At 48.0% G+C, this 24,186-nt stretch overlaps 8 protein-coding genes across 8 annotated transcripts; 5 read left to right on the top strand and 3 right to left on the bottom strand.

The window, feature by feature from the left end:
* Positions 1–263: 263 nt before the first annotated feature.
* On the top strand, positions 264–5,169 carry GLAREA_04162 (P-loop containing nucleoside triphosphate hydrolase; the record flags this gene model as incomplete). The annotated part of the gene is made up of 8 exons (XM_008084415.1): positions 264–930; positions 1,018–1,362; positions 1,426–1,876; positions 1,926–2,169; positions 2,216–2,811; positions 2,861–3,203; positions 3,263–4,207; positions 4,261–5,169. The coding sequence occupies 8 exons, from the start codon at positions 264–266 to the stop codon at positions 5,167–5,169; spliced, it is 4,500 nt and encodes a 1,499-aa protein (XP_008082606.1).
* Positions 5,170–8,616: 3,447 nt separating this feature from the next.
* On the top strand, positions 8,617–10,009 carry GLAREA_04161 (uncharacterized protein; the record flags this gene model as incomplete). Its single annotated transcript, XM_008084414.1, has 2 exons — positions 8,617–8,735; positions 8,791–10,009. The coding sequence occupies 2 exons, from the start codon at positions 8,617–8,619 to the stop codon at positions 10,007–10,009; spliced, it is 1,338 nt and encodes a 445-aa protein (XP_008082605.1).
* Positions 10,010–11,097: 1,088 nt separating this feature from the next.
* On the top strand, positions 11,098–11,712 carry GLAREA_04160 (uncharacterized protein; the record flags this gene model as incomplete). Its single annotated transcript, XM_008084413.1, has 1 exon — positions 11,098–11,712. One exon carries the CDS (start codon positions 11,098–11,100, stop codon positions 11,710–11,712), a length of 615 nt encoding a protein of 204 aa, XP_008082604.1.
* A 429-nt stretch (positions 11,713–12,141) lies between these two features.
* On the bottom strand, positions 12,142–12,627 carry GLAREA_04159 (uncharacterized protein; the record flags this gene model as incomplete). Its single annotated transcript, XM_008084412.1, has 1 exon — positions 12,142–12,627. One exon carries the CDS (start codon positions 12,625–12,627, stop codon positions 12,142–12,144), a length of 486 nt encoding a protein of 161 aa, XP_008082603.1.
* Positions 12,628–13,341: 714 nt separating this feature from the next.
* Positions 13,342–14,409, top strand: GLAREA_04158 (uncharacterized protein; the record flags this gene model as incomplete). The annotated part of the gene is made up of 1 exon (XM_008084411.1): positions 13,342–14,409. One exon carries the CDS (start codon positions 13,342–13,344, stop codon positions 14,407–14,409), a length of 1,068 nt encoding a protein of 355 aa, XP_008082602.1.
* A 2,222-nt stretch (positions 14,410–16,631) lies between these two features.
* On the top strand, positions 16,632–19,199 carry GLAREA_04157 (uncharacterized protein; the record flags this gene model as incomplete). The annotated part of the gene is made up of 2 exons (XM_008084410.1): positions 16,632–17,511; positions 17,578–19,199. 2 exons carry the CDS (start codon positions 16,632–16,634, stop codon positions 19,197–19,199), a joined length of 2,502 nt encoding a protein of 833 aa, XP_008082601.1.
* A 1,015-nt stretch (positions 19,200–20,214) lies between these two features.
* GLAREA_04156 (Ribonuclease Rh-like protein) lies at positions 20,215–21,903 on the bottom strand (the record flags this gene model as incomplete). The annotated part of the gene is made up of 4 exons (XM_008084409.1): positions 20,215–20,444; positions 20,493–20,916; positions 20,963–21,291; positions 21,339–21,903. 4 exons carry the CDS (start codon positions 21,901–21,903, stop codon positions 20,215–20,217), a joined length of 1,548 nt encoding a protein of 515 aa, XP_008082600.1.
* Positions 21,904–22,763: 860 nt separating this feature from the next.
* GLAREA_04155 (uncharacterized protein) lies at positions 22,764–23,945 on the bottom strand (the record flags this gene model as incomplete). Its single annotated transcript, XM_008084408.1, has 2 exons — positions 22,764–23,702; positions 23,754–23,945. The coding sequence occupies 2 exons, from the start codon at positions 23,943–23,945 to the stop codon at positions 22,764–22,766; spliced, it is 1,131 nt and encodes a 376-aa protein (XP_008082599.1).
* Between the last annotated feature and the right edge of the window lie 241 nt (positions 23,946–24,186).

Genomic DNA, 24,186 nt, shown 5'->3' with positions numbered 1-24,186 from the left:
ATTCCGCGGAATGCTCCTCCAAGAAGTTCAAGCCAGTATTTTACCCCGTCTTACCAGCCAAGCAAAAATGACTTTGCAATTGAATGACCGTAGACTTACGCGTTCGTGAGTATTCTTGAGTAGTTGTAAAAATATAAGCTTTCTCAAGATGGCCGTGGTGATGGCTTTTCAATCGCCATGGACAAATATAAAGTCGCATGCCTCAGCTCGAATTATGACTATTTATTTACCAAATTACTCTATTAGAGATGAGGAGTCCAACAATGAACCTGGATAATCAGATCATCGAGAAACATCGTGTTATCGAAGATAGCAGTCACTCAGCATTCCACCCTTCATCGCTATCCGCAATGACAAGAAAACCTCAGTTTCACAACGACAAAAGCATTTTGGACGAAAATTCAATGAATGAAGGCGACTCATCTTGCAGTGAACAAGCACGAGAAAGCGAAGTCAGAGATCTCGCCAGAGAACTCACTACCAGATCTAGCTATTCGCAAATCGATGTAGAGAATGTCTTTACACCCAAGCCAAATTCGCATCTGGACCCGTCATCCTCAAATTTCAATGCTCGAGCATGGACTAAAGCCCTACTGTCTCTCCAAAACCGTGACCAGGAGAAATACCCTCAAAGAACATCTGGGCTTGCGTTCAGCGACTTAAATGTCCATGGCTATGGCAATCCAACGGATTATCAAAAGAGTGTTGGTAATGTCTGGTTGGAGCTTCCTCGTCTTATTGGTAGTGTATATCGGAACAACTCTCAGCGCAAGATTGAGATACTGAGGGGGTTCGAAGGATTAGTTGAGGCTGGAGAGATGTTAGTGGTGCTTGGTCCTCCGGGTTCTGGTTGCTCCACACTGCTTAAGACAATAGCAGGTGAAACTAATGGTGTTTATGTGAACGAGAGTTCATACCTGAACTATCAAGGTAAGCAGATATTCCCAAGTGCGACTAGTTACAGGCAGATCTTCTGCTTTAGATCATACTAGGTGTTCTTATCTAACTCTAAAATAGGTATAAGCGCAGACCAGATGAAAAAAAGCTTTCGAGGGGAAGCGATATACACCGCAGAAGTTGATGTACATTTCCCGATGCTAAGCGTAGGCGATACACTTGCTTTCGCAGCTAGAGCCAGAGCTCCAAAACATATTCCTGGCGGCGTGGACGCATGGACATATTCTAGGCATATGAGAGATGTGGTTATAGCCATGTTTGGTATAAGCCACACCGTCAACACTCGAGTTGGTAATGATTTCATTCGCGGCGTTTCGGGTGGTGAGCGGAAACGTGTGAGTATTGCTGAAGCTACTCTGAGCGGCGCCCCACTTCAATGTTGGGATAATAGCACGCGTGGTCTTGGTAAGTCAATTGAGTGCTGTTGTATGATTACTTTTCTCCCCGTTGGCTAACTTCACGATCCAGATTCTGCAAACGCGATTGAATTTTGCAAAACACTCCGCATGTCTGCCGATTTGGCGGGGACCACATCTTGCGTCGCCATATACCAAGCACCACAAACCGCGTACGACTTTTTCGACAAGGTCATTCTTCTCTACGAAGGACATCAAATATACTTTGGGCATACGGTCGATGCCAAGCGCTACTTCGAGGATAAGGGATTTATTTGTCCTGACAGGCAGACTGATGGCGACTTCCTGACGTCTATGACTAGCCCAGACGAACGAATTATCAGGCCCGGATGGGAAAGTCGTGTGCCAAAGACGGCTTTAGAGTTTGCTGAAGTGTGGAAAGCGAGTGATGAGAGGAAACTTCTTCTGGCGCAAATTGATGTTTATAAAGAAAACTTTACCATCGGTGGAGAACACTTGGAACAGTTCAAGAAATCCAGGGAAGCGCAGCAGTCCAAAAGACAGTAAGTCAATAGTCCACCCCTGAGGCTGACCACATACTGACTGTTCCAGGCGCATTGAATCGCCATACACTTTGGACTACCGTCAACAAATAATGTTGTGTCTGTGGCGAGGCTGGAAACGACTCAAGGGTGACCCAAGTCTGACATATGTCCAGTTGGGCGGCAACTTTGTCATGGGTGTTGTTATCGGTACTGTATTCTACAATCTTCCGGAAAAGACGTCGTCGTTTTTCAACAGAGGATCCCTCCTTTTTTTCGCCGTACTTATCAATGCATTCGCGTCGGCCCTTGAGGTAATGATCCAGCTTCTCATTGTATAAGCCACGCTAATACTTCTAGATTCTTACACTCTACGCACAGCGAGGTATCGTGGAAAAGCACTCTAGATACGCACTATATCACCCCTCGGCAGAGGCCATCGCGTCAATGCTCACCGATATGCCTTACAAGACCCTGAATGCTATCACTTCTAATATTCCGCTATACTTCTTAACAAACTTACGCCGAGAACCAGGTGCATTTTTCTTCTTCATCCTCACGTCTTTCTCTATCACCTTGACAATGTCGATGCTGTTCCGAACCATTGGCTCAACATCGAGAAGCATGGCACAGGCGATGGCTCCCACAGCAATCATCCTCCTCGCAATCATGATATATACAGGGTTTGTTGTACCTTTGGATTACATACTCGGTTGGTCGAAATGGATATTTTACATTAATCCGCTTGCATATGGGTTTGAGAGTATCATGTTGAACGAGTTTTGGGGTAGGAGCTTTGATTGCTCGCAGTATTTTCCGACGGGCGGCAGCTACGACAACGTTTCTGGCTTGGGCAGAGTGTGTTCAGCCGTTGGCTCAAATCCTGGTTTGGATTTTGTTCTCGGGTCGACCTATTTGAAAACAGCATATAAGTACGATATTTCGCACAAGTGGAGGTTGGTAGTCCAAAATCCTAGCATATCTCCTTGCTCACCCTGCGATTAGGAATATTGGAATTATCCTTGCATTCGGTATCTTTTTGTGCGCCGCTCATATTTTGACCACAGAATTCATCACTGAGAAAAAGTCTAAGGGAGAAGTTTTAGTGTTTCAACGAGAAGCGTTTTCAAAGGGTCTTGCAAAAGAAGGTTTGGATCCCGAGATTGCCCACGATGGCTCCTCAGTCGTCAGAAAAGAACGTACGAGAGGATTACCAGTCATGGCAAGACAAACAGCTATTTTTCACTGGGAGAATGTGTGCTACGATGTCAAGATCAAGGACGAAACCCGCCGGATTTTGGATCATGTAGATGGGTGGGTGAAGCCTGGGACACTTACGGCTCTTATGGTATGTCCTTATTTCGGAATTTCCTATCGACTGATAACTAGCAACTGACTTATGAACAGGGTGTTTCCGGAGCTGGCAAAACTACATTGCTCGATGTACTGGCAACCAGAGTCACGATGGGGGTTATATCCGGCGGGATGTTTGTAGATGGCCAACAACGCAACAACTCATTCCAGCGAAAGACAGGATACGTCCAACAACAAGACCTTCATCTGGAAACCACCACAGTTAGAGAAGCTTTGATATTTAGCGCCCTGCTTCGCCAACCGAGAAACGTTTCCAAAGAGGACAAAATTCGTTATGTCGAAGAAGTAATAGCAATGCTAGAGATGGAACCATATGCTGACGCAGTGGTTGGCGTTCCCGGGGAAGGCCTAAATGTCGAACAGCGAAAACGCCTTACTATTGGGGTAGAGCTCGCAGCTAAACCTCAATTACTCCTATTTCTTGATGAGCCGACCTCTGGACTTGACAGCCAAACTTCGTGGATTATTTGCGACTTGATGGAGAAGCTCACCAAAAGTGGACAGGCAATTCTATGTACAATCCATCAGCCATCATCAATGTTGTTCCAACGATTCGATCGACTCCTTTTCCTGGCCAAAGGTGGAAAGACAGTCTACTACGGCGAAATTGGAGAAAACTCACGGATACTGACCGAGTACTTTCATCGAAATGGCGCTCCGGCTTGTCCTCCGGACGCTAATCCAGCCGAATGGATGCTTGAGATAATCGGTGCAGCTCCTGGATCCAGAACCGAGATCGATTGGCCGAGCGTTTGGAGAAGAAGTCCAGAATACGCAGCGACGAAAGCTGAATTAAGAAGATTGAAACGAGAATCGCCTTCGTCCAGCCATGTGACAATCGATGAGGACTTCAGTAGCTACCTCGAATTTGCTGCACCATTCCGGGTCCAGTTCTTGGAGGTCACTAAGAGAGTCTTCCAGCAATACTGGCGAAATCCTACTTACATCTACTCTAAAGCTCTTCTATGCGTTGGTTCGGTAGGTTGATTTGAAATTCTGCGAAAAGAAATATGCTAATCAATCACGCTTAGTCCTTGCTCATCGGTTTCTCGTTCTTTCGGGCCACGAATTCTATCCAAGGTCTCCAGAATCAAATGTTCGCTTTGTTCCTACTTCTCACCATTTTCGGTCAGCTAGTCGAACAAATGATGCCGCATTTCGTGATCCAGCGATCTTTGTACGAAGTGCGAGAAAGACCATCTAAAGCATACTCGTGGCAAGCTTTCATGCTCTCAAACATTCTGGTCGAGATACCTTGGGGCTTTGTGATGGCGATACTCATGTTTGTCACATGGTACTATCCAGTCGGTCTCTATCGTAACGCTATACCAACGGACGAAGTTCATATCCGGGGGTTCATGATGTTTCTCTTCATCTGGACATTCTTGATATTCACTTCAACATTCTGCATTCTGTTCATCGCGGGCATACCGGAGGCTGAAACCGCGGCTAATCTGGCAAACCTCGCCTTCATGCTTTGTCTCATCTTCTGCGGTGTGCTTGTTACAAAAGACGCCTTGCCACGATTTTGGATCTTCATGTACCGGGTTTCACCATTTACATATATCATCTCGATGATGCTTTCTGTCGCCGTTGCGAACACGGAAGTTGTCTGCGCAGCTAATGAACTGCTTACTGTTCAACCTCCAACGGGCTCGACTTGTGCAGAATACCTAGCCGACTATGTCTCCGTCGCCGGTGGCTACTTGATTGATGGAAATGCTACAACCGATTGTAGATTCTGTCGTGTGGCGAGCACGAATGTGTTTCTCGATGTGGTCTCTGCGCCTTACTCAGAGGCTTGGAGGAACTTTGGTCTTCTTTTCGTATACATTGCTTTTAATGTTGTTGGTGCGTTGGTGATTTATTGGTTGGTGCGAGTACCAAAGAAGATCCATTCCGAGAAAGAAAAGAAAGAACACGAGAAAGAGAAAGTGTGATTGACAAGTACTCGAAGGAACTTTGTGTCAGCGCCCAAGACTCAAACAGTTGGTTGGGCTGTTGGCAAATCCTTTCTCTGCAGTTCGCCCTTCCGTCGCATTCCCGGTGTTCTAGTTTTAGAATTGTATTTTTTCTCAATGTTATAGATTAGAATTGAATTTGGAAATCAGTTATCGTCTCCTACCAAGTATTTGCTGCCATCGAGGGAGCCTTTGGCCGCAAAACCGTTCGCTTCTACTAAGAGGGTTGTTAGCGACCATTGTACCAAGAACGATATATCTTTGTCGTGAAAGAAATGGATGGATACTGAAGGTTCAAAGCACATGTCCGCGGTATAGTTTGTCGTTGAGAGCTACCTAAAGGTTGTTCTCAATAGCCGACAGCGCTGCGAGCCTTTGGATAGGGGTTCGCTTAAGTAACGAGAATCGTAAACACCCCCTGAAGGACTCACCAAAGTAGGCTCAAACAGGCTGTCTTTTGTCGCCTGAGTTGTAGTTCAAACTTGAAAATTCGATCAAGTCGTGACCTTTAGATTTCAACGAATCTGCAGATGTCGGCCCTTTCACTACTTTTAGAGCCATCGCATGTATTCGAGCGCCGCTTTGATCATTTAGTGAGACCCTTCATCACCTGGTATCGACCTGACTAGGGTTACCGATTCTAACGTTACTATTTTAGAAATAAATCTCAAGGAGCTAAATTAGCCGTAAAATGAGTGATTTTAGCTAAATTAGATTTGTGTGTAGAGTACTATAGATAATCGGCGCCGATAAAAGGCGCCGAAAAGTCGAAAATTTAGGCTCCTCTTTTCGGGCCGAAAGATATTTTTTTACATCGAGTTCTACTATAAGTATATAAAGTCTCGGACATCGGCCTCCGTAAATCCGAGATCACGTGAGCTACTAATTTCATTCTAAATTAAGGGTCAAATAATCGATAATTTAGTAATTGTGGCTAAACTACCTTATTTTACGCTAAATCGGTTACCCTAAACCTGACGTTCAACACTCCTCGACTACGGAAGTCAACCACAAACTCGGGATCGTACGCTACTGTATTCGCACTTGCATCATTGCAGTATTAGCTTGCGTCCGTTAGGCCTTATCTAAACGATAAAAGGCGGGGTCCCTTTCTCAATAAATTCGACCGAAAGACTATTGGGGGAGCGCAGGTGAATAGTTCATAGCACAAAGCGTTCCTCCGCATGTCTACACCGTCAGTTCGACAATATTGAATTTCGACCAGAACCTCACGTGCTGGATACTATCACTATCTCACAACGCTTTCCTCAAAGAAGGCTGGATTCTTCAGCACGGTCTTTCCTACCAGTTTGTGCGTTCTGTGCCAGTCAGTGCCATGCTGCAGAGCGCCATCCGCTTTAACTTATCAATTTCGCGACAAATCAGTCTGTGCCTCGTCCGCGCCACTTCCCCCCTAATTCCCACAATTGATTGTGAGCTGACCAACCCCAAGGCTTCATCTCGGTTCCTTTGTTGAAAGTGGCTTGCTCTTGTGCGCTCGTGTGCATTTCCAAGCGTTATCTGTATCCCTGAAGCGGCTCTCCGTAACTGTCCCACTTCTCCTCGTGGTGGTTGAGTGCCGCGTTTCCTGTTTGAGAAACATTCGAGCACGCACGACAAGCCTCAACCCGGACACACCCAGCCTTTCCCCTCCGCAATTTTCCACGTCACGATACCATCGGCTGGGATGAGCCGACGTGGAAGCTTCGTGCGCGTTGATTCACGAAGGGAGCGAGAGATTCTTGTTGGCCTTGTAATTTGAATTAACACCATCAAAAGTACGGATATTAATCTAGAGAAGAAGACTGATAACTTTAACGGCAAACCCAATAATCTTCAAGAAAAAACACACTGTTGAACGAGACTCGTGACAAAATACCTCGCGTAAATTGAAGCCGTCACTGGTTGGTATAATCCCGCCCATGTGACTGCCAGTTTTGCTTTGCCTCTGCCACTATTCGTCCTATTCGTGATTGGCGTCGTCACGTCGTGATCCTTTTAGACGTACAATCTCGCGACAGCGTATCAACCGGACACCTATATCGCTGGGCACAATACATTCTGCTCAAGCGAGGTTTGGCAATTCTAAGTTGTACGCAGATCTATCTTGGTCAGCTTGGGACTTTGGATGATTTTGAGTTCAGTTCATTTGAACTTTTGGTGTTCTTCGTACGGAGATACCCTCAAAGTCTAGCATCTACTCCGCTGTACTTATCTCTGAAGATCAGGGTCCCAGGCCCATGTGGAGTTTCTAATTTTCCAGCCTTGAACGATTAAACTACCAGCCCCTCTTTATTGTTCAACAATAGTAGATTTCCCCGTCACCGTATCTTCCGTATCATCATCGGCTCGGCGATGTTCTGTCGTGAGCCTGACCTGACTGACTCTGTGATGAGATCAAGAACCGCCCCGCGTGGGTTGGCAAGACGCGGCAACGGGAGGGTTTATCTTGGGGTTGGTCTGTCAACTACGGACCGTTTCGAAGTTCGTTCGTCTTCATCCTCCTTCGTCTTCTTCAACCTGTTCAGTGGTCTGCCCACCATTTTGGCTTCTATCATTAACCCCAGCCTAGCACCTCTCGCACCACTCACACCCGCAGTTCAGCGTCCACTCCTGCTGTAGCACCCAAGCTATTTCCACCTGTCACACAATCTTTCACCGTCTCGGCCTCCCGTCTCACTGCTGGATCCCAGCCCCAGGCTCCAAAAGCTCATTCCGTCTTATCATCCATCCTCCTCCCCGATTCCATCCTCGCCGTCGCCTCTACCACTTCTCCGAAACCTCAAGACATCTGCCATTCTCCGACATTTTTGACTGCAACTACAATCGCTTTGCACCCCCAAACAATCGCATTGTCGTCGCTCGCCGACATCCGTAACTCGCACACACACTCGTCCCACGCCAGTCCCGCAGCGCTGGGAAAGATTTTCGCTACTGCGAGTTGCCAGCTGTCTCAGGAACGTCATAAGCTCTGTGCGACCCGCGCGAACCACTGCCAGATCTAAACAGTTTAACGTTTCTCGAGTCCTGTCATGCACCGGCTCATGCGACAGTGCACTCGAAAGCAGGACACATCAATACGCGAATCCAGAAGTCCAGATAGGAATGCGCATAGTTAATTCATAACACCCCGATCACGAGCGAATTGCCAAATCCTCCAACTCCTCGCTCGTCCCCTCTGCGGAGGTAGACGGGCGTGGGCAGTTCGAATTGAAAATGGACTTGTATAGTTCTCCTCCACCCGCCCGAACATTCCGCGAAGACAAAGCGACGCTATTGGTATGCTGGTGGTGTACGATTTTCGCGGCGGTCGTGATAATGTTTCGGGTATGCGGAAGATATATTCGGACAGAAAGGCTTTTTAAGGAGGATTGGCTGGCATTTGGATGTCTCATACCATTGTTCTGTCGCATGGCGGTGGTCCACATGATTCTGCTATACGGAACGAACAATGCCCTTATCACGGACCAGTCAGAAAGTGCTCTTCGACGACGAGCGATTGGAAGTAAGCTGGTTTTGGTCTCCAGGATATTCTATGCGGCTACGTACGTTTTAATCTGCTCTATTTTCAATTGCACCGGAGGCTAACATGATGTGCAGATTGTGGATGCTGAAATTGACCATTTCAGAATTCTTCAAGCGACTTATATCGAGCATATGGAGAGACTCCTACGAGAAGATTCTAATATTCATTCGATGGTTTCTCCTGTTGACATTTGTCGGTGTGGTTATTGCTGATTTAGCGGAATGTCAACCATTTGATCACTACTGGCAAGTAGTACCAGATCCTGGGCCGAAATGCCGACAAGGTTATGCTCAGTTATTGACGATGGGGACGGCAAACGTCTTGACTGACTTCCTTTTGGTTCTTTTTCCGATCCCAATCATCATTCGATCGAAGATGCGTCTTCAAAGGAAAATCCAGCTTGTTTGTCTATTCGCGGGTTCATTGTTACCAGCTGGGACAACGCTTTATCGCATTCCCATGATCATCGATCGACATGGAAGTCAACAATATCGTTCTCTCTTGGCATCTGTGGAGATTTTGTTCGCTACGGCTGTGGCCAATGCATTGATTTTGGGGTCGTTCATTCGAGATAAGGGCGTAAAGAAACACAGATGGAAGTTCGGATCAATGAGCGATAGCATTGAGCGAACAACGAGTCGACGAGGCACCGCGATACGGCACTGGGGAAGTGACGAAGACCTTGTTCGAGATCTTGGTATGAGTGTGAATCCGGAACTCAGAGAAGCAGAACCGACACCTCGTCCAGCTCCGATGGCAACTGCTGGAAATGCACCGGTCAAATCACATAAAGTTGGAGATATGCATAATTGGAATTTCCCAACTGGTAGAAGTGAAGCGAGTGATGAGATCGATTTGATGAAGATGTCCCACGATATAGGACCCGCAGACTCAATGTCAGCAATTAATACACCCAGAAAAGTGTCATTTTTCGACGTTGGAGGATTATTGGACGAAGATCAACCGCGCAGAGTCAGCTCTTCTAGAACTACAGATACCGACGGAGAGAGTTCCACGCAAGGGCAGATGTATACACAGTGGTCGCATGAAAATGGTCTTTCCCCCGCGCCTCCTCGCAAAGGCTCTGCAGCACTTCTTCACGATTTAGGAGGATTTCTCAGCCCGAGAAGTAGAGAGCGAAGTATCACGCAGAAGCCCAGGAGTTACGAGTTGCAAACCATTCAACAAGAGCAATCTCGTTCCCGGGATCATTCTCAAGCATCCGCTCGAATCGACCTCCACCGCCAACAAACCAACCTCTCCCTCCAAGATGTCGGCGGCCTTCTCAAATAACATCCCTATACGGATGCTTACGATCTACGAAATTCACATTATGTATAATCTATGTTCAGCGATATGAGGAATGATCTGGGATATATCAGGCGAGGTGTTCTGGCGTTCTTTCTCGGGGGACTTGCGTGGGGTGATACCAAAATTCTGCACGCGGATGGTTGCAATTGAGTCTATGTTTTTTTTTTCTTTGAAAGGTTCGAAAATGTTATATACCATGGCAGAGATTTGCCCGCTCAAAGCTGGCTATGCTTCAAGTATTTCAGTTGTCATTTGGATACATCCTTAATCTGAAGTCCTCAACTGATTCATCCCCATCAACTTCAAACCCCATCCATTGTGAACCAGACTGGCATGAAAACACATCACCGGTGACCCTCAACAGATCTTGGAACCTGCAATTCGTAACTTATTCCTCCATCCGTCCCCTCCGTGCATCTAGAATTTACGTCCTAACCGCATCCGCACCACACCTCCATGCATGGAAGAACGCAGAGCGGTTCTAGCGCGGGTTTTGGGGGAGGGTTGGTGTAGGTGACTTGACATGTGTTTCTTGATGGCGGTGAGGGTGGAAGCTTCTAGGTTTAGGATGGGGAGACGGTTGGCGCGAGACTGGAACACGGTGGGCTTGAGACAGTGGGTGGTGAGGAAAGAGGGGTTGGAGATGAGGCGTTTTTTGGGGAGGGTGATGGGGTGCTTGGCGGTTGTAGAAGAGGAGTGCGTGGGGGTCAATGAATAGACCTACGATAGCAGGGCTACATTTGGCTTCTCATGAGGCCATATTAATGGAACCCACCGCATGTCATAATGGGAAACATTAAAGGATGCCGCAAAATGGAGAAGTCAGTTGAAACTCTTCCAACGACTCACAAACCTTAAGCGACACCTCGGCGCTTCCCATGACTGTGCTATTGGCACAGTCAAAGTAACGGGCGCTTGCTAGCCGCGTAGTTCACAACTTCATGTTTGAGATCATATCATCATAGTGAATGTTCTCTGGCTGCCTCATTAGAATACCGTCATCATGTCCAGCTTCTTCGCTTCTTCACCTCTTTCTGGTTTGACAACCACAACCTCTATCATCATTTACGATGGATTTCGACCCAAACGTGCTGGAGAGTAAACTCAAGAAAGTGTTGGAAGAAGCACCACCTTACGATGGCACTCAACCTTCCAGGTCTCCGTCACTGGCCAGTACGGATGTCACTGGTGCTTTAAATGACTGGGCCAACCGTGAGCCACTTACAGAAGAGGAGAAGGCACGAAGAAAGCGTGCAAGCGACCGCGCTTATGAACTTACCTTTGGGAAGAAACCACGAGGGAGGGAAGATGAAAATGACGCTACGGATAACAAGTCTCCTTCTCTAGCCAGTACCTCATCCGGGGCCCTTAAATATCATCAATCGGTCTACCGTGAGCCTTTAACGGCGGAAGAAGAGGCACTAGAAGACGAGAAAGACGAACGCTTCCAAGTCTGGGCGTGGGGTGACAAAGCGACGCAACACAAGCAGAAGCCAACAGCGGGCACGACTAAGAGCCTGGTTGATGATACGGAACTCGCAGGACGCGGGCAACAAAATGGTTGGCATATGGCATCCAAAAGGTCGCGCAACGATCCATCAGCGGCAGACATGAATATCTGTATTGGCAGACCGAGCTCCCAGCCTTGGGAGTGCTTGTATTCGATGATATGCGGCTACGTCTAAATCTCAGCTAGTGCACGAAATAGCATATAGGCATGAATTGGACAAACTCACGTGTGTCAGCTTGGCCAACAACTCGACTTCACGTTTGAGTCCTTCTTTCGTCTCTTTCTCCTTGCTTTGATTGACATTCACAACCTTGAGAGCCATGATGCCACCCCATTGAAGATCAATGACCCGGCTAACAACACCAAAGGCTCCTTTCCCCAGATGCTCGAGCTCGTAGTACTTGACCGCGTCACGGAGCTTTTCTTCGGGTATCCGAGGTGTTTGGACCCGAGTTTGGTAACGGGTCGGTGGGAGAGTTACAGTGGGCAAGGTGAGCATATACGCGGCAGGTAGCCTCCTGGTGGCTAGCTCTTCTTTTGCCTTGACGTGCTGCTTCCACCACTTTCCTGGAATGTTTCATTAGCACGGATACAGACATTCATTTCAGGCGTGGACCAATCTACCTCTACCAGTGAACTCAAGAAGAAACTCAGCAGGCCCCACGGTGAGGTGCCATTCCCCAGCTTCAAGAAGGGCTCGTTGACGAGGAGTGCCGCCCGATGCGGCGGAAAGTTCCCACGCGTGAGGGTCCAAGTCTCGAGGGGTGAGTGTCGTTGAAGCGCCAGAGGAGTCGTCCCGGAGCATCAACGAGCTGTTGGATAGAAAAAACTGGCAGTGCCGTCGGGAAAATCGTCGGGACACTGATTCTAAGCCTGGGGGGTCGCAGACAATACTACAATTTCTATCTCTTCCGAAAGAAAGGATACATTCGGGCTTGAAGTAGTCCTCAAAATGGACGAGAATCACATCGAGCTCGTCGCCTGGGCGAACCGTCACTCGCTCTCGATTTTGAGTATCCTGAGTAATGGCAAGAGCAACATCATTCTCCGGGGTGAGCTGGAACCAGGGCGTACGTTTATTAGTGGCCATTGAGCAGTTTGGAGAGGTTTTTTGCTGAAACCAAAAGCACTCTCAGAAGAAATGGGGGAAAAAGATTGATCAGAGCGTTGAAAAGCGATTGTTTGGGGCGACATGTCGCGTGTGTTATATGTTGCATTTCCAGTCTACCTATACCTACCTACAGGTACCTACCTAGTCTTGTGTTTCAAATTCGAGGGCGGCTGGCTACATGTTGGGCTACCTCTGAGAGGACAAGACAAGTGACAGTCACCTGCCCAATAATATTATATAACAACCTTTGGACTTGAATAAGTTGATTTTAGATAGAGCTCAAAAAAGTGTTAATTTACTTGAAGTAATTGACGAAATATGTCACAGTTCGCCAAATTGATTCACTAAACGATATTTCCTCAATCGCTGTGAGTAAATGGTTTCGACTGCCACTTATTTTGTCCTCCGCGAGGTTACCACACATCGGGCGCGTACGGTGGTGTTCTATTGGCAGGGGCGGCGCTTGTCAACCCCGAACGAAAAGCGCGCGCCCGTAGCAATGGGCACGGCTAATTTTAGATTGTGCAGCCTCGCAACGTTCAACGATAAAACGTCCGCCGCAACGATTTCCTCCTCTATCGTCACGACCACCATCCTTTTGACTACCACCGTCACCATCCCCACCACCGTTACCGTCGCCATCATCGTCATAGGGAACAAACACGGCCAGAGAGCACTTCCTTCCTAGCACTGATGGATTTAGATCTAGACGTCTTGGGTCGCAAGCTCAATGCCGTGCTAGACACCCCCAACGAACATCCCATCTCCCGTCACGCGTCACCGACACCGTCCCTTGCCAGCACGTCTTCCGAAGCTCTTCAATATCATCAAGCAGTCTATCGAGAGCCCATATCGGAAGAAGAGCGGGCACGAAGAAAGGAAGCAAGCGACCGCGCGTCCACTATCACCTTCGGCGACGCAGCTGCACGGGCAGCGCGCGAAAAGCAAGAGCTAGAACGATACGATGCGCGCAAGCGTCTTGGAATGCGCGGTTGGGGTGCCTCGAACGGATTCGAGGAAGAGACGTCCAAACTCACCGCACTCCGTAAAGCAGAGGATAGTTCGAGGAGCATTTCGGCAGGAGCATTTACGCCAGCATGGACCCAGAGCGACCAACTCGCCCTGGAATGTCAGCGGCAACAAGAAGACTATCGTAAATTCGCTAATGTGTCGTCGATTTTTCTGACTGGCACCGAGGACTTTGACGACGACGACGATGAGATCTTACGTTATCGACTGAGGAACCTGACGTCCTTACTACGAGTCTACGACTCCCTGTGGCAGGAGTCCCAGAATCGGCTGCAGGAACCCACGGACAAGAAGCAGCAGTCAGCAGAGGGCGTGGCCGAGAACATGGTCGATGCTCGCGAGCTCGCAGTGGGTGGGACACAAAGGAATGAACCGGCAGCGGATAGAAGTTCTGGTTCAGTTCACTCCACGAAATTTCCTGAAGCTGCTGGGAAAGGACGGACAACCCCTCGGCGACAATCCAAAATCGCGGTCAATTCAGCTAAACCTTCACTTGTTGCTAAGACTGCGAAGAAAAGGCAGAAGAAACAACCGTATGTCCCTGAAGTCGGTGAAGTCTCAAGCGTGATACCTCCTACGAACCCGTCAACTCGCGTCCTCCGCCAGAGACCTGAGCGCAAAGTTGCGAAAGCTGCGAAAGTTGCTGCAGGAACGGGGAATTCTGCGAAACCTCAAGGAGTCTCCAAAGCCAAACAAGCCAGAAATACGCGTCGGAAGTCAAAGAAAGACTAGACTATCACCTCCTTGTATCTTCCGTCTATCTGCGTCCTACCTCTGTTGTCTGTAGTTGTAAGTTGCGATCAAATGCATAGCCTTGTTCGCCAGTTATCACTTTTGAACCGGCCTACTTTGGCCTTCATTCTCGCTGCTCTAGTAGTTTCCAACTTTCATCCCGGTAGCGCTGGCAAATCCATTCTGCAGGCTGGATCAATTGCAACTCACCCTAGGTCGACCAGAGATTACGTGCAACGAGCAGATGCAGTCGCAGTGTACTGTTAAGTCCAGCGAGCTTTCAAAGCAAGACATTCCAAACCGGAGGAGAAGCTACCAAGGAAGCTCCGCGCGTAATCATTGCCAAGTGAAGAAGCACTCACTCGAGCTAGCACTAAAGTACAATGTTGCTAAATGTACTCGCTCAACGTGGCTTTGAGCCTGCGGCGCAAGGATCGAGTTCACAATAAGTCGGTTGACCCTCGAAGTTCCTTGTTTTCTCTCACTGACGCTCAAGCACAGCTGCACTCTTTCCCTCACGATCACCGTCTCCCAAAGAGTTTCGAGGGAAAACCAATTTTCAAGTGCTGACCAAATCGTACTTGTATGGAAATCTTATCGGATTTCATAATCGAGCATAACCAAAATATAGCTGGCCTGATAGAACGTTTTGTTGCTAGCGTTCTTATGGGAAGGGATAGGATTACGGATTATGTTCGTATTTTTTCTGCAGGACAGCGCCTGAAATTTTCTGATTTAGTTTTGGGGCTGTTTTCAGCGGCCAAGGCCCCACGACATGAATTAATCATAATTTGACTTACATTACCTATCTTATCGATTTCTACGTGTATATCTTGAGAGAACTGAAATTCCTTGAGACGGTGCTTGTAGGGCTCACCAGTCATTCTAAAGCGTACAGGGTCTTGCGAGTTACAGAAGCTACTTGTGTTACATTACATCTGGAAAAATACTCTAATTTCTTTCTACCGCTTACCTCATCCAGATCAGATGATCCTGGGCGATATGGCCGACGACAGTTTACACATCTAAGTCGCATATTTGTAACACATTATACCTGCTACTACACTTCTAATGAATACGGATACCAACAGTCTCAGGGAACTTATCTCGCGACCTTAACTTTATACAAGTTATATATGTCAAAAAAATTAAAGAACAAATACAAGGTCTCTAATCACTATTCGTCCTATCTAGTCTGTATCTCAATTACAATTAAGAGAACGGTCTATATTCGTCATTAAATAATGGCCTGTTCTTACTAGACTATATAGAAGAAACTTGAACACAAAGTAGCTTGCGAATTTTTCCTATGTTGTTAAAATCTTATTTATCTCAACCTATCCAATTACACATCGTCGGGTGTTCTTAACCTGATCAATTATAAACCTCTGTCCATATTCTACGGGAAGCTAATCAATTAGCTGTATCACTTATTTCATTAAACAGTATAATACTTACAGTGTTTCTTTTTAGCAACTTCAGAACTAGCTCGAAAAATAGTAACAAGTCGAGAAAAAGTCAATGACTACCTAGGTACTTAATACACAGACCTATTAATTAATCAATCCAGTCTTACTATATCTCTCAAAAACACACGCGTCCTCATCTCGCATCCCACATAAACCAACCCGCCCGTGACCAAAACCTCAGCTGCAACCGTACCAAAAGCCCAACGAAAACACTCCCTTCCGCCCTCAGCTATGTCAAACAAGGCGAATTTGACGGGCGGAACCGAGGAGAGCCGCTGAACGCCCAAAAATTCTACGTAAAACCATTCGGTCTGGCGAGACCGGTTGTGGCGTCGATAACTCGTGTGGCTGTGTGTGGCCGCGACCGCGAGTGGAGTTAAATCCGAGGTCTACCTTGTTTGTAAGTGAGAGTACTTCGGTCAGAGGATGAGATGAATGTAATTTTAAATTGTCAAGAGCTGATATTTTTGTTGTGTGTGTCCATGGTTTGGTATTCGGAAGGGAGTCGTGGTTTGTCACATGACTCACCTGGGCAGTGTCAATAGGGGGAACGTGGAAGAAGTATGTATACCCTTCTAGAGAAACGATTTTATCATTTCTTATCGACTAATTATATGTCAGAAACACGCTCGTTTCTTAGTTGTGGTAAGACGTTCATTATCAGCAAAAGCATTCCATTAGACTAGATACCCAGTCTGAAAAGTCCATCCACCACTGTCACTTCAACATAACTCCCCAACCCCAACGAAAACCATGGATTCTACACCATCACTCCCAACTCAAGCCCCGGAAATATACGACCTCCTCCTCCTCATCGACGCAACCTACAACACAGGTCCCACACTCAACTCCCTCTCCATCACCCTCCCGCATCTCCTCACCCTCACCACCGTCACAACCTCCTTCTCCCGTCTCAGCATCCTCGCCTACCGCGCCTACTTCCCCCCCACACTCATCCTCTCCTTTTCCGGCTGGAAAGACCCCTCCTCCCCCACCGCCCGAGCAGAACTCACGCACTTCGCGCAGACCCTGCATCCAGACGGCGGCGGCGACGAGCCGGAAGCGATGAAAACGGCGCTGGCGAGGGCGTATGAGGTTATGCGGCCAGAGGCCACGACGCTCGTGTTGTTGTATATGGATGCGCCGCCGCATACGCGGGAGAATGCCAGGAGGATTTGGGGGGCGAAGAGTAATTATGAGGTTGAGCAGAAGGTGTTGTTGGAGTCTGGGTCTTTTGGGGGAAGGGGGCATTTGTTTGCGGATTGGGTTTGTGGTGCGAGGGTTCTGGCGGGACGGGCGAAGGTGGTTTGTTTGTTGGAGGGTAGACATATGGCGGGGAGATTGGGGGATTATTATACGTTTTTGTCGGCGGTGACGGGGGGTGCGTGTTTTTATCTTACGAGTTCGAGGGCTGGTGATATTTCGGAGATGACGGTGAGGTTGTTGTTGGAGTGGATGGGTGTTGAGATAGGGGGTTGGGAAGATGGGGGGATTGGTGCGAAGTTGGCGAGGTTTAAGGATTTGAGTGTACTGGAGAAAATTGAGAAGGAAGAGAGTCTTGAGGGGAGTTCACAGGGAAGTGGAGTGGAGAACTTCAAGGTTGATTTGGCGATCCTCAAGAAGTATATGCCTCGTTGAACCCCCCCAGTACAAGATGTCGTTCAGCGGTATAAAGTCGACAACACTTATAAACAACTAGCAACCAAACAAATGAAACAGCTAATCGAAGACGATATCTCCACAATATCTCTGAACCCGGGTTTTGGAAGTCTATGGAGAGCAATCTGCAGCGACCGCGACAACGACGCACGAGGAGACCTTACCACCGCATTCCGCAAGTCTATCGAGAAAATCAAGAACATTGAAAAGAAGGTAAGGATGAAGATTTGGTTAGAAGAGTCTTATGACTTCACTGTCGATATCCAGGAGGCTATTGAAAGCGTGGGAGAAGATCAACAGTTCCCGTGTGTCTACCTCGACCTAATATCATCTTTCCCCCAACCATCCGAATCACACGCCAACAGCAGTCCAATCCACCAATTCCAACGAAGCGAACTCCTCGAAATCAAGCGATCCTGCGATGCCCAAGTCCTCAAACGACTAGGTAGCATCCTAACACGATTTTCATTCGCCAAAACACCACAAGACCTCCCCTCCAACACCAAATCCGTCCCAATCCAACGCATCCCTCTTGCACTCGTCCAACCCACCTACGACCGCAAATTCTGGAAAATCTCACTCCATCTGATAGTCCCCGGAACCATACTCCCAGCTCATCCCGCAGTCTTACTCGCCGCGCTCGCGCTCACCAGAGGAATCAACCCACTGTTCCTCGCCGCCGAAACCGAAATTCTCGCATGGAAAAATCCCTGGCACACCCTCAAACCACGAGACATATATAATATAAACCATTTAAATCTCCTCCTCCCCGCCGACGCAGCATATACAACCCACGACCTCAACTCGCCTCCAAACCCTCACCTCGAGACCTTACTAAAACCCTCAGCTCGCTCGCTTTTCTGGCTCTTCATCTCCTACAAAACGCTCGAGCAGAACTTACACACCCCATTAACAACCGCCATAAGCTGGACGCCTGAGAAGGCGACGGTGGCTTTAGGACCGCTGGTGACGTGCATATCCTGCCGTTTCCCACGGTCCGTTACTGTTATGGGCGCAAAAGGTAAATGTGGAAACTGCATAGCAGACTATCAAGCCCCCGAGGATCGAGCGAGGTGTATTCGCTCGTGTGTAAGTCGGAATGATACACCTGCGACGGAAGCAACGTGGGTAGAATGTCGAATGCGGATGTGTCGGGCGCAGTATGTGGTGTATAACCCGCAAGCTCTTGGTGTTTCGGCGAAGTGTTATTATTGTCGGAAAGGCGGTGGAGCGCCTTGCGTTGAGTGTCGGCGGTGTTTGAGTAAGATCATATATCCCGTTGACTATCATCCAGAGGACATCTCGAATTTCACTTGTCCTGCGTGTTTGGCGGGTCGGAGAACGATTGTTGAGGTTGAGACGAGTGTGCAGGAGTTGAATGTGCAGAATGGGATGGATTGGCTGATTAAGGACGGAGATAACAAGCTATCAGATCTCCTAAGTGGCGTCTCAATAGGCAAACAACTCGAATCAGCAAAATCATCCAAGGTTTGCGAAAAGACAAGCTTCTTCCGAAGCCCTTCGACAACAAATCTCACTCTAGACGGAAAACCAGTACAGAATATCCCTCAACTGATCACTAAACTCAAAAACCTCGTTCTTACCCGTACACACACACCCTCCGGCTATGACCCTCAGGCCTCACTCCTCGACCCACCATGAAGCCGTCGCGGCTGCTCCATAACATACATCGTCTATGTCTAGAAACTTAGCGAGAACTTCACAGCCTAGTAAGGTTAGTCAAAATCGCAGCGCTCAGCTGTCCGTTCCGTAGACTTGCGCCGATTGTGAAGTCGTTATCGAGGTCCTGCGAACGGGTTTTGCGGTACGTACGAGGGAGTAGTATTTACATAGCTAACGGAATAGAGCAATTAAATCGCAGAAATATATATAAAACCTCCATCGTAGTATTTCCAGAACAAAATACCCAAAGCGAGGAAGTATAAGCCAAAACCAAAGTATCGCTCAGCTTTTTATACCCCGACTTCAAGTTTAGCAGCTGTAAACATACGACGTGCGTATAGACATTATTAAATCTACAGTTCTACGGTGAAATAAGTATGTACTAGGTCGGCTGTCCGTTCCCTAAACTTACGCTAATTACGAAAACGTCCTCGAGGTCCTGCAAATGGATGTCAACAATCCCTACGTCTAAGAGTAATACCCACAAACCTAACGAAACAGACCACCTAAACCGCAAGATTACATACAAACAACCCCATCCAGCAAGTCCAGAACAAAACCCCCGAGTGAAGAATTGCACGCTACAACGACACATCACCCAGCTTATCATGCCGACTTCAGGTCTAGCGGGTGTGAAGATACGACGTTCGTATAAACATTAATGAATTTAGTTCTACAGTGAAGGGAGTGCAAGACTTAAGATATATAAGTATACGGGAGAGGTGCACGGGGTTGGGTCGAGCGCGCGATTGAGATCGTGTCAGGATGGGTTTATGCAGGATACGAGGAAGGTATTGGGGAATGTGTTTGTGGGTATCGATATAGTTTGATGAGAGGGGGTGAGGGATCTTAGGATGTTATGAAGCAATCGACTCCGCTTCAAGAGTAATACGTTAGAGAAAGGCAATAAAATAAATAAAATTAACTCATGATTTTCATTCATAATCCGTTTATATATCATCATAATATTCGTATACGATTTCGTATATCCCACTCAAACACTCTGCCACTTAAAAGTCACCTGCACAGCATTACTCGTAGTAAACACTTTCTGCTGCACACTACCCGAAGGTACCGCAGCTGCGTAAAAGTCCGAGCTGCTACCATACGCCAGCAAACCATTCACGCTCGTGAACACCCCTGGGGTAGTGCCAGCCGCGCAGGTGAAAGCGTCTGCGACGATACCGCAGGGGCCTTTGCTGGATGTTAGAGTGAAGCCTGTGCCTAGGAATTGTTAGTTGAGGAGTGATATGGTGGAATAGGGGGAGTTACCGGATGCGGTGGCGGTGTAGGTAGCGCATGTGCCGGTGGTATACCACGTCCCTGCACTGATCAAACAGCCTTTTTGCGCGCCGCCGGTGGTGGCTTGGAGGAATCCCTTTCCTGCGTATGGAGCGCCAGTTGCAGTTGGTCCAGGGGGCGAGGATGTAGTGGTCGTGCTTGGTGGGAGGTATTTTGGGAGGTATTTCACTCCTGTATCCGCACATGAGGATTTCGATCCATCTGGGGATGTTGCTACGAATTCGCCGGTCTGGACACTACCTCGGACGTCGAAGTGGTACCAGATCTCGTCGAGAGCGCCGCCGCTGCAGCCGATTGTTACGGGGAAGCCGTGGGCGGCGGTTAGGGCGGATTGGATTTGGGCTGAGGTGTAGGTCACTGTGGTTGAAGGTAGGATTCCTGCGGCTGCTAGGAACTAGGAATTGTTAGGGTCGTTCTTTGGATTATTTAATGGAACTTACCTTGTAACTGTCGAGTCCCTGGAACAAGCTAACAGCTTTCTCAAAGTAATCCACAACCTCTTCCTGTCCAGTATAGCCGTTGTAGCAACTTGGCTCCAAAGTGCTGATACAGGTTCCGTGTTTGTCCCACTCATGCTCCCAGAAAGACTCATCATTTCCTTGGTAGTCTTTCCAGTACTTGCTCATATAGGTGAGCAAGTCAGTTCTGTTGTAAGATTGTAGAATAGCAGTGATATTGCTGTATTCTCTTGATGGATCACAGTTGGCATCATACGTGCCGTCACAGTGATCGGGCCAGAGTCCGTGAAGTGTCCATGAATCAGCGGGTCCTATTTCTTATTAGTGATGATTTATGCTCACATAGAATTTAACTTACCAGTGCTTGGTGCCGTGTCCCAAAATTGAGTTTGCAAAAGCTGACCACCTGGTGCATTAAAGCAGCAGAGATCCTCGACGACCGTCGTGTTTTGACAACTCAATTGAGGATTTAAACATGTCTTTGGACCAGGAGGAAACCCGGTAGGCGAGCTAGTTGGAGCGGTGCTTGTCGAACTGGTGACAGAAGTTGAAGACGTCGAGGAGGAACTAGTCGTAGCAATAATCGTACTCGAGCTTATACTCGTAGAGCTTGAAACCGAAGTACTCGTAGAAATCGTTGAGCTAGACGTGCTCGAACTGGCACTTGTAGAGCTCGTCGAAACAGCAATACAACTACACGCACTACTCACCCGACTAACAACATCTCCCCCACAAGCCGCAACCGCGTACGACGGAATCGCACTCGTCGCCGTTACTGCCGCCGTCGTGAATGTAGCACAAAACGCCTGAGCCTCTGCGAGTTTCGTCGGCGCTCTCAATGCACGAAGACAATTATCCGCATTGCAACTAGCCGAGATGCCTAACGGCAGCGCCAATGAAGCAGCAACTGTTGAGAAACGCATGATGAAGACGATGCTGCGCAAACTTATTACAGGTCGACCCCGGATTTATATAATTTTCATCTTTCGGGCCCAAAGTAAGTTGCCTCGGGGTGGAGATATGCAGGTACGCAGTTGTGTACAGCGACATGCTGCACATGGTTGAACTATTGGTAGATAGCCCATTTGCGTACCAGCGCAAAGGGGAAGGTACGGAACTGGCCGGGCCCGATACCTTGCCGATGGTAATGGAAAAACTGCCCAGGACATTTGCATCTTCCAATGAGATCGTGAAAGAGCTAAATCTTTCGCCTTTGTAGCTGCAAGTAATGGAGAGTATTTGCGGTGATCGACAAACGAGGAAGTTGAAACTTCCCGTCTTTGCGGCTATGGCACAAAGGACGATCCCCACGACGCAAAATGACAGGACAGGACTGCAGAGATGCGATGGAAATGGAAGATACATGGAGATGTGACCAGAAGTAGAATTCGATAGTACCCTTTCAGACGACATATATTGAATTCGTTCACAGCTGGTGGCGACATATCATCATGATGGAATTCTTGGAGACGAACACGTGGAAAAGAAAACGTGCCTTACTCGACTTCGCTTGAACGAGCTTAAAAATAGATTTATATCATACTCGAAAACCTAAGGAGAAGCATGTGGTAACAGAAACTTGATAATATCAACGCTTGAATTATCGACCCTATGTCATTCCGATGACAGATATCTTCCAAATTCTAGATCCCTCCCATTACAAAAGAAATATCCAAGAGGAACACCAGATTTCCAATTTTAAAGCATAATTCGTAGAGCAGTAATACAAGCTGAGTGGGTTCGAAGTAGTAAGAATGCTTGCTCTACAGAGCGCGGGGTGAACCTAGTTGGCACCATCCTTTGGAGCATACTTCTTGAAATCCTTACCAACAATCATGAAGAATTGGGCAGTGAGAACAAAGAAAAATGCCAAGGTCAAAGCGAGTTGCATGGCAAAAACCTTAACATAGGCCTTGACAAGCCTGATGCGAGCAGCCCAGTCGAAAGTCTTCCACGCATCCATCATTCCGATGACACCAGTTCCGCCGACAATTTCTGGGACGACTTTGCCGTTGAAGCTGCGGTCGAATGGAACGATAGTCTCCTCAGCCTCGGGAATGAGGGAAGCTTGAACACGGGTAAGAGCGATGTTGGCTGGGATGACGAGGAAGACGCCAAGAACCACAGCGAGGGCAATAACGGCGAAACTCTTTGCGGCCATGATTCCGGTGTCCTTGGAGGTATAATATGGCATTTGTCTTGGATCTTCTCGGTCGAGACCCATAGCCAGGGCGAGGAAGAGAGGAGCAAAGATTGCGACTTGTTCAGAGACGCTCAAGAGAGCGGTTGGAATGGCGACCTTCTTCCACATACTGAGGGTCGGCATGCGACGGAACCAGGTCTTTGGGCTAGGGTCGGAGATGACGATCAGAGTCCAACAGAGGGAGAGGTTTGCGCAAAGGACCATGGCAGCGAGGATCGAGAGAGGTGCTGGCATGAATGGGATGGCGGACAGGAATTGCGAAACCCATTGTACAACCATCGAATTGACGATGTAGACTGAGATACCTCTGAAACGAGCACGGAATCCACCCTTCGATTGTAAGAGCTGAATGGAGGATTTGAAGCTGGAGGTAATGGCTCGTGGCTTGACGGTCTCGACCTGGGAAGTCTTGTTCAGGCTGGCATCGGTCTCGTCGGTTGAGAGGGGTTCGAAAGCGATTTCGGCTGGAGATTCGATCATGATGAGGGTAGGAATAATGCGGCCGAAGGTATATTCAATCTGATGTACCTGTTAATTGGAAGTTCTGATGCTATTTCGGGAACAACTTACCATGCTAGCCGCAAAGAAGTACACCACGACTGTCGTACCCAACAAGACCATACCCCATGCTGGAAACTTCAACTCGGGCTCAGGAGACTTGGGAGAGCCATTCTCGAAGTTCTCAAAGTTCATAGCCTGAGAGCTCGAGAAGGTGGCCGTGATGCCACGACGGACCAGATGTCCAACAGCTGAGTTCATCATGGTGGCGATGTGCAGCCTCGTGTGGGGAATTAAAGAAACGAAATAAGTTGAAGTTGCAACAGATCGATTTAACAGTGATAAGTCAATATCACGATTCAATATCTTAGATGGGAAGTAATTGTTGAAAGGAAGGAAGATGAAAGAGCTCAGGTCGAGAGGGGATGGTTGGTAGGAATAGGCAGACGCTACGTAGGGCGTCGTGAAGCTGAGGCACGATTCGCATACGAGAAACAGTGGCGCA

Source organism: Glarea lozoyensis (assembly GCF_000409485.1).
Source record: "Glarea lozoyensis ATCC 20868 chromosome Unknown GLAREA2, whole genome shotgun sequence".
NCBI lineage: Eukaryota > Fungi > Ascomycota > Leotiomycetes > Helotiales > Helotiaceae > Glarea > Glarea lozoyensis.
Note: the sequence above shows the minus strand (reverse complement) of the source record. Positions and strands in the feature narration are given on the sequence as shown.